The 15773-nt window shown below is 37.7% G+C and overlaps 2 protein-coding genes across 2 annotated transcripts; both read right to left on the bottom strand.

Annotated features, from left to right (window-relative positions):
• Positions 1-2892: 2892 nt before the first annotated feature.
• LOC126514130 (olfactory receptor 1468-like) lies at positions 2893-3840 on the bottom strand. The gene has a single exon (XM_050162875.1). The coding sequence runs from the start codon at positions 3838-3840 to the stop codon at positions 2893-2895; it is 948 nt and encodes a 315-aa protein (XP_050018832.1).
• A 6585-nt stretch (positions 3841-10425) lies between these two features.
• Positions 10426-11385, bottom strand: LOC126513979 (olfactory receptor 1-like). The gene is given in 1 exon segment (XM_050162624.1): positions 10426-11385. A coding segment is annotated over 1 exon segment (945 nt). The 5' UTR covers positions 11371-11385.
• Positions 11386-15773: the final 4388 nt, after the last annotated feature.

Below are 15773 nucleotides of genomic sequence, written 5' to 3'. Positions count from 1 at the left end.
GGGGGGGGGGAGGGAAAGGGAAGGCGGCGGTGGGGAAGAGACAGAAATCTTTAATTAATTAATAAAGAAATAAATAAATTAAAAAAGACAAAAAATATTTTGTGCTAGTAAAAGAGAAAAATCCGTAAATACAAAGAGGATGCCTTATCATTAAAAGCAAAGTTGACTTTAAGGAGAGTAGCAAAATCTCCCAATATGAGTTATAATTAAGGAGATAAAATGGGGCCTCTTAGAAGTAGATTAGCATAGTGGTTTCCAGATGGCAGGATGGATGTGGGAAGAGAGAATGGAAGGAGATGATAAAAGATACAGATGTGCAGCTGGGTAAGAGCAAGCCTTTTACATGATATACAGCACAGTTGGAGGACTATCATTGGCAGCAATTCATTGCTTATATTAAAATGTCCAGAAGAGACACATTTGATTACCTGCACAAACAGGATAAACACCTGAGATAAAGGATGCATCAGTTATGTTGACTTGATCATTACACAGTGTATGCTTGTACTGAAATTTCATATTCTGCCCCAACACTGTGAAGTTATTTTGTAGCTATTTAAAAAAGAATCTTTTAGAGTAAGGACATGTTAGTAGACAATATTGATATGCTAATATGTTTAGAAAAAGAATGTGAGTCATGAGAACATTTGCTGTAGGAGACACAGGTCAATGGAATAGGATCTTCAGAGAAAGACTAGTATAAAGAAAATGTTAAGACCCTGAAAAAATTGAAAAAATACCAAAAGATAGAAAAGACATCCAATGCTCAGGAAATGGTGGGATTAGTATTATGAACATGGCTGTCTTATCAAAAGCTCTTGTAGCTTATATTAACCCATTATTTTTATCTATTTTAGCCAGGTGGCTCAGTACCTTTTTCAGTGGGGCAGATCGCATCCTGCTGCTTCGGTGGTCTGGGCAGGAGTAAGAGGAATCAACTTCCTCCTTCCCAGAATTCTCCTGTTCTCACTGCATCATTTCTGCTTCCTGTCTGGTTTTCCCACCTATACTTTCTGCTTGGCCAATCAGAGTTTATTTAAAACATGATTGACAGTATACAGACAATTCTCCAGCACCAAAAAGCAATATATAGACTTAATACAACACCCATAAATTTCTAATTCTCCACAGAAATTGAAAAAGTATTAAATTACATATAGAAACAAAAGTTAAGATGATCCCAAACAACAAAGGAAGGCTGAAAGTATCACCATCTCAGATTTCAAGTTATGCTACAAAGCTATAGTAGTAAAAACAGTATGGTACTTGCATAAGAACACATACATTGATTAATGGAATAGAACTGAGGAATATACTCCTACAGACACCTGCTTTTTTAATGAATAGGTCAATAATACACTTTGGAGGAGAGAGAGACAATATCTCCAACAAAGGCCCTGGTCAAACTGGATAGCTACATGTAGAAGAATAAAACTATACCATTATCTCTCAATCTGCATAAATTCCATCCCAAAAGGATCAAGCACCTCAATGTAGGAGCAAAATACAAAACAGATGAGTAGTATGTTTAAAAAATAGGACTTGTATCAGCCTCTAGCATATTTCCATAGTCCTAGGGAAATCAAACCTAGGACCCTGTTAATTCTAGGCAAAAGCAGAACTGTACACATGATATTGTTATTAAAAATGTCAGGAAGGTTTACAAATCTACTTGGAAGAGGAGGGATTGTGAGAGCTAGAGGATGTGGATAACTCCAAAGAAAAAACATCTTCCAGGCTAAGCAGTGTTGATACACATATGAACTCACAGAGACTGTGACAAGATGCTCAATACCCACACAAGTTCAAATCAGACAAATCCTACTACTGGGAAGGGACAGTGGACAACCATCTTTAACTCCAGTCCCAGGGGATCGGATGCCATCTTCTGTCCTCCACTGGCACTGCATACACAGCACACAGACAAAATATCCATATGCACAACATAATAGTGTTGAAATTGGAGCGGCGGGGCTGTGTCCCCAGCACCCTGGCCACCTGGCTAGCTTATGCCCGAAATAACAACACACAAATTGTATCCTTTTAAACACTGCTTGCCCATTATATCTAGCCTCTTCTTGGCTAACTCTCACACCTGGACTAGCCCATTTCTAATAATGTGTGTAAGCACCCCAAGGTGCGCTTACCGGGAAGATTCTAACCTATGTCCATCTTGGGTCTGAGCTTCATCGCGTGTTCCTCAGAGAGCAGAGCTATTGGGAGAGCAGAGCATGGCATCTCTGCTCCAGAGCAGAGCTGTCGGGTCTCTCTGGGAGCAGAGCAGAGTCTGACCTCACTTCCTCTTCCTCCCAGCATCCTATTCTGTTTATTCTTCCCACCTATGTTTTAACCTATCAGGGCCAAGGAGTTTCTTTATTGCTTAACCAATGAAATCAACAGATTAATATATGACACTCCCACATCATAATAGTAAAGGCTAAAAGAAATAAGGAATGAATAAGAGCCAAGGTTTGTTCAGAGAGAGAAACATAGAAGATGTTAGGAGATGGAGGCTGAGATACTGGGATGTTATCTTTGACCTAGGATTTTGGATGGCAATTTAAAAATGAGACCATAGTTAAAACAGAGCTCAGGTAAGCAGATAAAGTTCTGGAGTGACTTTGATGTAAGGAATGGAGGGCACTGAAATAGTAGCTCTAATACATGCCTTTTCAGGATCGCCAAAGAAAAGCAAAATAGAAGAGCAGTCAGGTTCACAAAAATAGTTTCTGTCCTCAACTTCACACTTAGACATTCCTTCTTTTACATAATGGGCAATTGCTGGTCTATGCTTTTAATAAAATCTCATATAGAAGGGAAAATCTGGAATAGCACCCCCAAATTATTACAGTTTATTTATTGGGTGTAATTTCCTAAAATTATCAGGTGCAGCTATAAAAGACAGAAGGGAATTTTCTTCTTACAAAGGACTCTTATCAGGGCCTCCTTCATGTCTCTGTTCCTCAGGCTGTAGATAAAGGGATTCAGCATGGGAGTCACCACTGTGTACATCATGGCCATGGCAATCTCCTTCACAGTAGAGTTATTGGTTGATGGACATAAGTAGAGACCAATAATCGTCCCATAAAACAATGAGACCACAGACAGGTGGGAACCACATGTGGAAAAGACCTTGTGAATGCCTCGAACAGAAGGTACCTTAAAAATGGAGGAGACAATTCGTGCATAAGACATAGCAATTAGTAGGAATGGAATGACAATAACAAGGCCTCCCATGATAAATATCACCAACTCATTAACATGTTTGTCAGAGCAGGATAGCTTCAGCAGAGGAGATATGTCACAGAAAAAATGGGGGATCACATTATTCCCACAAAATGACAATCTGGCCATGAGCAGGGTGTGCAGCATGGCATGGAATATGGTCAGCACCCAGTACAGCACCACCAGTCTCACACAGAGCTTGGGGCTCATGATGCTGGTGTAATGAAGAGGGAAGCAGATGGCCACATAGCGGTCATAAGCCATGACCACTAGGAGGAAACTCTCCATGTTTCCAAAAACTGTTAAAAAGTACATTTGTGTCAGACAGCCTGCATAAGGGATGGATGGGTCCTGGCTCTGCATGTTCTGCAGCAATTTGGGCATTGTGACAGAGGAGAAGCAGAGGTCAGAGAAGGACAAGTTGCTGAGAAATAAGTACATGGGTGTGTGCAGGTGGGAGTCCAGTAGAATGAGGATAATGATGGTGAGGTTTCCCAGGACAGTAGTGAGGTACATGGCCAGGAACAGGGCATAGAACAGGTGTTGGTGTTCTGGAGGGATAGGCAGGCCCAGGAGGAGGAAACTGGAGATGACAGATTGGTTCTCTTCTGTCATATTCTTTCTCTGGACCTTTAAGGGAAATAACATATATCCTTAGAAACCCAATAAAAATAGAGTTCTAGGCTCTTTGTTTATTATTTATTTTAAAACAATTGATCTCAAACCATAATTATAAACTTATATTTAATTACTCATGATCTTAAAAAAAAACTCATTGTGTGTTTCAGTATTCTATCATTTCCTATGCATAAACGTATTCCTGTGGCATAAAACATGCTAGTTTTCCCCCTTACCTGTTGAATGTCCATCCTAGGCAGCTGTAATTGGCTCCTTCTCCTAATATCTCTTACACATTGGTGTGCGTCAGGATTCTGAAACTTTATTTTTTAAGAATTCCACATATGTATGTATGTACATATGCATGCATGCATTTGTCTACGCCAGTGGCTCAAACTGACATCTGAAATTCAGCCGATTCTGTGCCACCTTCAGAACTCTACCCTGTTTCTTAGTAGTTATAGTTCTTTGGACATGTCACAGGCAAATGTGGTACAGTAGATCCAAATGAAATTCATAAGACCACTTTGCTCTTTCTCAACTTGCCCGTGTTTTGCTCTTGTTTCTATAAAGGGTACCCCAGGAACTCAGTTCTGTAAGGGTGACACCGGGGAACTGACAAATCCAATGTCTGAAATGCCTAGATTGACTAAGAAATGTGTCATGTTTATTTTTCTTCCTAGCACTGTCAAGCTAGTAAATCCTGTAGCTCCTCTTCATCCTTTTACTTCATCCATTCATCACCTCAACACCACACTCCTAGACCAGATTACCAGATGTTGCCAAGAATGTGTTTACAAGATTATCAACGTTTAAGTCATTAGACTTTGAGTAATTTAATGTGATGAACCTCAGCAACTCCCTTAAAGGACTTAACAGTTTTAATTTCTCTTATTCAATCCAACTCCCAACAGTATCCAAAGCTCTTACCATGCTCGCGAACGATGCTTTGTTGCCTGCGCTGTAGCACACCTGTGTGTGCCGCTGTTCTCCAATGCTCCTCTTAAAGGTCACAGTTTCTTGCTTCCTGCATTTTACACTTGCTGGATCATTTGCCTATATTTCCTCCCCTCTTTAGCCCCTTCACCTGTGTTATCCCCATCTATCTGTCATAGCTATTATATGACATTTGCTAATCAAAAATTTCCATACCAGATTGAGACCCGTTACCATGTTCTCGCAGCATCCTATGTCTGATCACTGATTCGTGTAGGCTTCCTACCAGACTACCTGCAGGAGAGTCTATGTCCTCCTTTATCTTTCAGCAGGGCCAGACCTTGGCATAGTACTTGTGTTACCTGTGTTCATAAATGTTGGTTGTGTTTCAGTCTGAGACAGCTTACTTAAATGTTAAAGGCTACAGACCCCCACTAATTAAGAGCCAACACCGATACTAAATCTTGCAGGTAGTATATTCCTTTAGTTCCAGTGTTCTGGAGGCAGAAGCAGGCAGACCTTTGTGAGTCTGTGGCTAGCCCAATCTCAATAAAGTCTCAGGCTAGCCAGGGTAACACAGTGAGACCCTGTCTCAAAACATACCTTCCATATTCATAATCACCAGACTATTTAGCACTATCTTTGTCACTTGTCAATGTTACTAATGTTATTATGTACTTATAAAAATTACAAGGATAGATCTGGTGTACTTCTCTGTTCAGTAATGATGATTACCCAAAATGAACTTCTTTTTAATAATTTTTTAAAATTATATTTTAAATATTATTTTACATTCCAATCACAGTTCTTTTCTCTCCTATCCCTGTTACACTCCCTCACATCCTCCATCCCAATTTCCACGTATTCCTCCAGAATGAAACATAAAAATGAAATTCTTATAATTCATTCTACAAGAATTCCTGTCATGACTTACTTATTTGTGAGCTGGAGTAAGCTCTGGCCCTGATTTTGGCCAAATAAAAGTTCTATTTTTTCTAAGAATATAGTTTTCAAAGTCATTAGCATTTAGAACAGCAGACTGGAAGTACAGAAAAATACCTTCTTCAATGTGATAAGCTTCCCACAGTCAGGTGAAGGTAGGAGAATGAGTGTATTCTCCTGAGTAGGAATCCTGATCCAGGTTGCCTTGTACTCAGGTGTGCAACCTCTACTCAGCTAGGGATTCGTCTGTTGACCGGCCTCAGGACAGACATTTGTCAGTTCTTAGTATTGTGTGGACTTAAAACAACTTATCCAGACCAACACACACACACACACACACACACACACACACACACACACACACACACTACACACACATTTTCTTCTTGACAATACCAACAAATTCCACTATGTTATGGAGTTGTCAAAGTAGAGAAAGAACATTATGGAATGCTGGAAGCTTTTTTCTAAGTGCTATCACTGAACTCACTTCTGAGGTCTTCACCCTGCAGACAATATTTAATGAAGCTGAGATCACTGAGTGTATGTGTGAACATTGCATGGTTACATTACAGAGAGAAAAATCATGCTTCACTGTATACGACTTCCTGTCATGATTAACATATATGGATAGACTAGTCTCTGGTACTGATTTTGGTGAAATACTAATTCTGATGGTGTCATGAATATGGTTTTCAATGTCATTAGTATTTAAAACAGCAGACTCAAGGTAAAATAAAAGTAGTTCCTTAAAATTCTACTTCCCTTGTAAATGAGGGGAGTCCCATGTAGTATAGGAAAATATATGGAGGTCACAGATCAGAGACCTCACCTGTAGGTGCTGTCCCTGGTGATCCAGAGAGCCTTGTATCTTCTTCAGCCATTAAATCGGTAATTCTCAATCAGGACAGCACATAGAAATCCCCTAGGAGACAGTGTGCTTCACAGTAAATACAAATCACCTAGAATTCTGTGAAAATGTGGATTGTGATTCTGTAGCTCAGATTCTACGTTATAAATAGAACAACAGGTGATGATACCTGGGTGCTGGAGGAGGCAGCACTTACATTATCACCCAAAACACACATTAGTGAGTCCCATCAGATAAATTTAAATTATCTTTGATGGGAGAGCAATTTAAGGTTTATTAATGCCCCACAGTAAAGTTAAAAAATGTCTTTATCATCACAGAGCTATTATGTTGGTAGGGTATGATCTTAGAAGAATAATTATTAATAATTAATAAATAATATAATAACACAACTATTAATAAAATGAACTACATGATAAATACATATTACAAATGGCAGTCATTAATTCAAGTTTATCTATGGTGTGGCAAAGTCCCCAAAGATGAAGTAAGACAAAGAAGGAAATTATTTCCTAAAGATCTAACAGAACATCACACACTGTAGCATACTGAAACTCTTGTGATGGAAGAACAGAAAAACATCAGCCCATTCACCCACCTGCCAACTCATCCAGAATATTTGAGGGTGATGCACAGTTTCTGTTAAATTAGCATGCTTCTCTTTATTCACTATGTCCACAGGAAATAATAGTCTCTACACAATGTCTAGATCTGTATCACCCCTTTTCTTATCTCTTCTTCCAGTTACCTCTGGGCTTAAGAGACTCTGTATCCCAGAGGATTCCAGATCCTGAAAACCTCATTAGAGTAATTATTCAGTACCTTTCTAGGACCAATTCTTTCAGAGGCTTGTAGTGGTGACTGATTAGTTATTGATCATGTGATACTTAGGGAGAAGGAGAAGAAGAAAGATTCACAGGTAGATGCTTATTCATAACTTGTTCAGGGATAAGCTGCACACCTATGTTTCTGGAGTTTGTATTTTGAGGAATAATTAGGAACTAAAATTAATAATTTAGAAGTTTTTAAGAGTTTGAAAATGTGCAGAAGAAGCCATCAGTTGCTATTATTGTTCTTTCCCTTCTATCCATATTATTCTTAGGTTTGATCTTTTCATGGTGTCCCAGTTTTCCTGGATATTTTATGTTAAGAGTTTGTTGGATTTAACATTTTCTTTGATGAATCTAATTCCTCTGTTGTATCTTCAACACCCGAGATTCTGTTTTCTATCTTTTGCATTCTGTTGGTGATGCTTGCATCAGCAGTTCCTGATCATTTACTCAGGTTTTCCATTTCAAGAAATTCCTCAGTTTACATTTTTCTTTCTGCTACTATTTCAGTTTTCAAGTCTTGAACTGTTCCTTTCACCTGTTTGATTGTTTTTTTCTTGGCCTTCTTGGCCTTCTTCGCTTTCTTTAAGGGATTTGGAAGTACACTTGAATACACTGGCACAGGAGACCACTTCCTAAATATAACCCTAGCAGCAAATAATTAAATAACCATTAATATTTAATTAATATTATTAATAAATAATTAAATATTATAAATAAACATTTAATAATATTACCAAATAATAATTAATAAATGGAACCTCCTGAAACTAAAAAGCTTGTGTAAAGCAAAGGACATGGCCAAAAAGACAAAATGACAGCCTACAGAATGGGAAAAGGTCTTCATCAACCCCTCATCAGACAGAGGTCTGATCTCTAAAATACACAAAGAACTCAAGGAAATTGGTCATCAAAAGAACAAAATGGAGTACAGAACTAATCAGAGAACTCTCAACAGAGGAATCTAAAATGACTGAAAGACACTTAAGGAAATGCTCAACATCCTTAGTCACCAGAGAAATGCAAATCAAAACAACTTTGAGATTCCATCACCTTACACCTGTAAGAATGGCCAAGATAAAAAACACTGATGACAACTTATGCTGGAGAGGTTGTGGGGTAAAGGGAACACTCCTGCATTGCTGGTGGGAATGCAAGCTGGTAGAACCCCTTTGGATGTCAGTGTGGCTATTTCTCAGAAAATTAGTAAATTACCTTCATCAAGACCCAGTAATACCACTTTTGGGTATATATCCAAAGGATGCTCAATCGTGCCACAAGGACATATGCTCAACTATGTTCATAGCAGCATTGTTTATCATAGCCAGTATGTGGAAACAACCTAAATGCCCCTCAACCAAAGAATGGATAAGGAAAATGTGGTACATTTATACAATGGAGTAGTATACAGCAGAAAAAATAATGACATCTTGAAATTTTCAGGCAAATGGATGGAGTTAGAAAATATCATATTTAGGGAGGTAACCCAGACCCAGAATGACAATTATCATATGTACTAGAAAGCCAGCCTACAAATCACAATCCCAGAGAACCTGGACAACAATTATGACCCTAAGAGAGACATACATGATTCTAATCTACATGGGAAGTAGTAAAAGGCAAGATCTCCTGAGTAAATTGGGAGCATGGGGACCATGGGAGAGAGTTGAAGGGGAAGGGAGAGGAAAGGAGGGAAGCAGAAAAAATGCATAGCTGAATAAAATAAATAAAATAAAAATGAAAAAGGAAACATTTAGTGTGTTTTTCTTGTTTGATGTTGTTCATGCTTGTTTTAATTTTAATTTTTATGTATGTTTTTGCCTCTTTATTTTCCTGGACAATACTTGATATTTGTTCTTATTGTATACAGTTTTGTATTGGGCTTAGAACTCTTTTATTTAGACAAAAGGGGAATGTGCTGTGGGAACGTCTTTAGACAATAGCCTGTAAGATACAGGCCCACTTTGGGTGTGGTCTCACGTAGTATAAATGCAATCAAAAAGTGTGTGTGTGCCTCTTGTATGCTGTATTTGTTTCTAGTTTCCAGTGCATGCAGAGGACTGTGGATTGATACTCTTTCTCAGAGTTTATCTTCAAATAAATAAACCTTTGTCATACTCCATTCTGGGCTATTGTGAACTCTTTTGTACATCAACAGTTTTATTCATTAAAACTCTGTATAGATTAACATTATTAATATTAATTAGACAATACATCTATGAAGAAGCCACCTTTTTTACAATCCACAGATAAAAATGTCCAATAGATCAGAATAGTATTCATAAGATACACATACATTAGAATACAGCTGTGGGGAATTCTCCATAGCCACCAGAGAAAGAATGCAAATTGGCACATGTAAAATTACAGACAGAAACAAAAAATATTCTGGAGTCTGTATTTCTCACAGGCTTTGCAGTAAATGAGTTTCCTCCACTAGAATTAATTCTGGTGGTTTGATACCTTGAATATTAATTACTATTTTCTGTAATAATGGTGTGCAGCATATGGGCCTATGGGGGCATTCCTTTTCAAACCACCACAACATCAAAATAAATAAGGGTGCAATAAATTAAGAAATACTGTCAAAATTTCTGAGCGAAGAAGAAAGAACAAAGAAAAAAGTCAGCATAGGAAGTTGATATTTTTGAATATTGCTAATATTGAGTTGAATTACAAGTACTACTTAAAAAGGATAGTAATATCAGAACAGAAAGCTGGAAAAATAGTACAATTCTGGAATAACTTCATTATCAGAAGGAAAGAAATCCAACATAGGACTTTTCTAGGACCATATGGGCAAGACAATTAGAAAGGTGACTCTAGTCCCTAAGACCTACTCTTCATGTTAACCTATTTAGCTAAACTTCTTAATGTAATGGACAATTAGTATGAGCTATGAATATGGTAGGTTTCCATGGTAGGAAAATTCTACAAAATATTCCAGTGTACACATAAATATGTTTATGGGATGAAATTGTGCAGAATTTCTAAGTTTTACCATCATAGACTTAGTTGATTTTTCTTTTTGCAAAAGATTCTTTCCAGAGCTCCCTTTATGTCTCTATTCCTCAGGCTGTAAATGAAGGGGTTCAGCATGGGGGTCACCACTGTGTACATCAAAGACATGACAGTGTCCTTCACAGTAGAGTTATTAGCTGAAGGACATAAGTAGAGACCAATGACTGTCCCATAGAACAGTGACACCACAGACAGGTGGGATCCACATGTGGAAAAGGCTTTATAGATACCTTGAGAAGAAGGAACCTTGAGGATGGAAGACACAATTCGTACATAGGACATGATAATGAGTGCAAATGGCAGGACAAGAAAGATACTGACCACAATAAATATTACCACCTCATTAACATGTGTGTCAGAACAGGCCAGCTTTAACAGAGCAGACATATCACAGAAATAGTGGGGGATCACATTGTCCTCACAGAATGACAATCTGGCCATGAGCAGTGTGTGCAGCATGGCATGGAATGTGGTCAGCACCCAGGACAGCACCACCAGACTCACACAGAGCTTGGGACTCATGATGCTGGTGTAATGAAGGGGGAAGCAGATTGCCACATAGCGGTCATAGGCCATGGCCACAAGAAGGAAGTTCCCGAGGTCTCCAAAATATAGAAAGAATTATATCTGGGTCAGACAACCTGCATAGGGGATGGATGGGTCCTGGCTCTGCATGTTCTGCAGCAATTTGGGCATTGTGACAGAGGAGAAGCAGAGGTCAGAGAAGGACAAGTTGCTGAGAAACAAGTACATGGGTGTGTGCAGGTGGGAGTCCAGTAGAATGAGGATAATGATGGTGAGGTTTCCCAGGACGGTGGTGAGGTACATGGCCAGGAACAGGGCATAGAACAGGTGCTGGTGCTCTGGAGGGATGGGCAGGCCCAGGAGGAGGAACTGGGAGATGACAGTTCGGTTCCCTTCTGTCATGTTGTTTCAGGTACCTTTAAGAGAAAACACGTTAGATTTCAAAATAAATATTATCATGTCTTCCTGTTAACCATCTTTTATGTGTTCAATAATATCAATTTCTCAAACATTACAATTATTACATGCACACTTCTATGTTTGTTATCTGTATAAACATAGTACTGATGATTGAATATTCAGTTCTTTCTACCATGTTTACATGTTTATTAATTACTAAATAATTTATGAATTTTATTCTGAGACACACAGTTCATTTTTTTTATCTTATCTGCCCCTTTTGTTAACATTATTCTATGAATATTAAACAATAGTAACTGGTTCCTTTTCTAGTAATATTTCACATGACCATGGTCCTGAAAGATTTTTTTCTGAGTCAAATCCTCTCAAAATTCTATGTACAACCCCATGACAAACTTTGGATTACCAATGAAAATGTTCTCTTTTTGCCTAGAGATTATGTATTGCGTTGTTAACTAATTATCTTCTCTAGGGTGTGCTATAGGAATCGGAAGTTCAACAGATTCCAAATATGTTGGGGGCCATGCAAGGGGAACAACAAACAACTTTGGAAATCATGGAACATGACCGGGCAGTCAGCAAAAATCACAATGAGCTTTGGAGTGGCATAGCAGCAAGGACTAAATGTCCTGAGGACCTCATGCTGTTATTGAACATAGCTCTGCTTATTGCCCTCATGTTCACTATGTCCCTCATAGCCTTTAAGTGCATGAACCCTCTCAGGGGTTTCGAACTCCTCACTGGGCAGTGTTACCGGTGCTTTCAATAATAGTGGCGGCCTTTTTCTAAGCATTTCTCCTTGAGCAGAGTAATGATTCAACCACCACCCTTAGACAGATTAGATTGTTAGTTAAATTAGGTTAAGATGTTTTTGTTAATGGTTCTGATGTAGAAAATCTCGGAAAACAATTTAAGCTTTAGGAAGGCACTTTTAGTAGTTGAGAGAGAGGCTTGTTGAGTTCAGGGAACAGGACAGTGGTACCATGGCTATTGTTGGCTGACTTACCTTTTTTCTGCAATATGTTGGTGAACAAAGGTGATGATTAATTGATGATTAATTCTTTGTACCAATTTCTGCCTTCAGCCTCCTGACATGATTTAATAAAAAAAACTGTTGATTAGTGGGTATGCACCTTGAGGATTTAAAATAGAGATGACTGATTTTTTTATATACAAATGTAGATTTGTGATACTTTTATATTTTTAAACAAGATTACATTTGAGATAAATAATAAAATGATAGCTCCCTTCTTTGAAACTGCAAAATTCAGTCTGCAAGTAAAAGAACTGGCTGAGAAGAAAACCTTGCTTGCTTACATTTTATTAATGTAATAAGCTGCTTGGACATGAATGTATGTTGTTTCTTGGGGATAATTTGTTTTTCACCTGTAATACATAAATGTATAATCATGTAAGAGAAATAAGAAACATGATGTTTTTACTTGTACTCATTGTAACAATTCACTTGTACATAGAATGTAACCACGTTGTAGTTTTTATATTGCTCAATAGATTTTTCTGCGATATATAAACTGTATGGGAAAAAAACAAAGAAGTTAGAAGGAAGTCAACAGGAAAGAGGGAGAAGGGAGTCATCAGGGTAGAAGAACAGAACAGAAAAAGAACAGAGTAGAACAAGCAACAGAAAGAATACTAAAATGAAGATGCAGCTTTTATTCTCCAGGAAAGAAGTCTGTGTGTTTTTCTCGTCAACTCTGCATCTCATCCCCAGTCTCTCTGACATGCAGAAGCCTGGACTGTCTACACGAATACATTTTAATGATGTCACTCATCTCTCTCTGCACCTCCTGCTCTTATGCTTTTATAGCTCAGTATGAAAAATTATAAATTGCATCAAAAGCAATATTTTTTTTGCAAATTCATTTGTTTATTTTACCTTATTTTATCTAGAACATCTGATAGATCTTCTTCCACGTTCACCTGTTGCTCCTCCATAGCTTACCAAAAGAGCATATTCATAGAAGAATGTGACATCTTCTGTCTCCTGGAATATCAAAACAGATGTTTCCTTTGTATCAGTAACTGTGCTACCAACCCTTCTTCAATAGGTTTCATCCATAAAGTTGCATCCTGAGATGTAATCTGATGTTTTCTTCTGATGATTCTTCATGGGGATTATCATTGCACTTTAGAAAAAGGCATAATCTTTAACACACACAAAGCCTCAAATTTTTATCCTGTTCTTCAGTAAAGGCTTTGTAGGAAGTTGTAGTATGTTGTCTACAGTTTTCAAAATCTTTTATTCATCATTACTATCACTCTTGTTATCTGTGATTTCTTTACGTGGCATATCCTTTATGCACATTAGGAGATAGTTACTTAATCAAACCTTGGACACACGGTGAGACTGGGAAAGGCCTGGTGCCATGTTCCTAAGCAGCCCATACTCTTCTCACTGCATCTGATGCCTCCAGTCACTGGTTTATAGCTGATTTCACTCCAGAATTGCGAACTCTATGCAGAAAACACTGTACCTGTCTTCATCTTGTAGCAGGGCCAATAGCTGCCATATGGCTTGGTTGAAACCAATGCTTCCTAAATATATCTTGGCTGTGCTTCATCCTGAGGCTATTTCATTTAATGTTAAAGGCATAAAGTTTTTATTTTAATTAAAATATTTTAAAATATTTTTCAGGATACAAACCTCCTGTATAAAAATTTAGCATAAAAATTTGACATTCTGTGATAAATTTCAGACAGAAAATTTTGTGTTTCTAAAATATGTGGAGGGTAGGATGGGTGTATAATTTATTTTTGTAATGTTGGTGACTTAAAATAAATTTTCATGCTTCTGCTCTGAGAGTGTCCTGGAAGTTGATGCAGAAATACTAAATTATGACTATTTTTATAAATTAATGAAAATATAAAAGAAGGATGTACTTGTTTCAAAATTTCTGGGGCATTTCATCCAGAATTTATCCAATTATATCTGGTTTATTAGATGCATCAGCTTTGTTCCTGATACTAGGTTTTGAGAAACACCTGTTTTAAGGTTTTTCTGAAGTTTCATTTCAACCTTGTTAATATTTTAGTCAGCACACTTGAATAAAGATTGCCATTCATACTGCAATGAGACTCTTACAACAAACTGAAGGATATCAGAAGAGAGTGTGCTCGCCTGAAGAATTTTGCCTCTAGACTCCTCTGGACTTATAACTTCAACTTCTGATATTTCAGAGACTCTGTTCTGTCAGCTGTCCCTGCACATTCCAGATATAAACAACTAAGAATACTCTCTGGTTATAGTTTTTCTGGCCAATCTTCTCTAATAATAATCTGTCTCAATTCTGACAAAGGAAGCAGAGGAGGATTCTTAAGAGATGTGGGAGGTCTGGGAATATAATTCAGTGGCACAACTCTAGCCCAGCATATGTCTAAAGTACTGTATTTGATGTCTAATATCAAACAATCAAAGAAAGAAAACATCGCCAAACACAAACAAAAATGAAAGTGAGGATAGAGGCTGAGAGAGACAGAGACAGAGACACAGACAAACAGAGACAGAACAGAGACTAACGGAGTCAAAATCAGGATGCTGGGATCGTCATCCTGTTGGTAATGTTTATGGCATTCAATGTTTGCATATTTGAGTACTACAAAGGGAAGAGACATTTAGGAAAAATCGCACTGATTCCAAAATTCTGCTTGTTCTGTGAGTGACTGGGACCTGTGTCTTGTGTAAGAGCATGTGGAGTAATCAGAAACCAGAGACCTCACCTGGAGTTTTGCTGCTCATGACCTAAGACTATCTTCTTCAGCTGTGAAGCATACAATTTTAGAGCTCAACAGTACACGAAAGTTTTAATGGAAGTATTTCTAACATTAAAATATGCAAGTAATTCTTTACTTAATAGTATAGACAAGGAAGGAATAGCCCAAGAGATTCTGAAACAAGAACATACTTCTTTTAATATTTACAGTAATGTATAAAATAAATTATTCATCACATTTATTTTCCCATACAAATTTTAATGACACTCACAGTACAGAGGCATGAGGAATTTATTTCTAGTCTCCAACATCACAGGATACCGTACACCTGATCTACTCACATATTTTTCATAAATTCGAAATTTCCTGTCTGAAATTAATCACAAACACTGATTATACCTCTGAAGTTTAGAATGCTACAGAGCAAATGAGCCCACAGGTGATGTCTATAGTACTGTCAGTGGACTGTACTTAGGAACAATTGCACCTATTACTATTACACATGTAGGTTTTTGGGCTCTGTCAGATAAGTTTAATCATGGTCTTGGATATTTCAACTTTTTCATAGTTTATTAAAGCTTTGTAGGTGAAGGTTTGTTAAAGAAGATTTAAGAACCACAGAAAGAATACTAAAATTGATGTAAGAACCAGCA

Source organism: Alexandromys fortis, unplaced genomic scaffold, assembly GCF_014885135.2.
Source record: "Alexandromys fortis isolate MF-2015 unplaced genomic scaffold, M_Fortis_MF-2015_v1.1 scaffold_84, whole genome shotgun sequence".
NCBI classification, from domain to species: Eukaryota; Metazoa; Chordata; class Mammalia; order Rodentia; family Cricetidae; genus Alexandromys; species Alexandromys fortis.
Note: the sequence above shows the minus strand (reverse complement) of the source record. Positions and strands in the feature narration are given on the sequence as shown.

Coding starts and splice junctions, on each gene's coding strand:
- LOC126514130 (XM_050162875.1), bottom strand. CDS start 3,840: ATGACAGAAGAGAACCAATCTGTCATCTCCAGTTTCCTCCTCCTGGGC.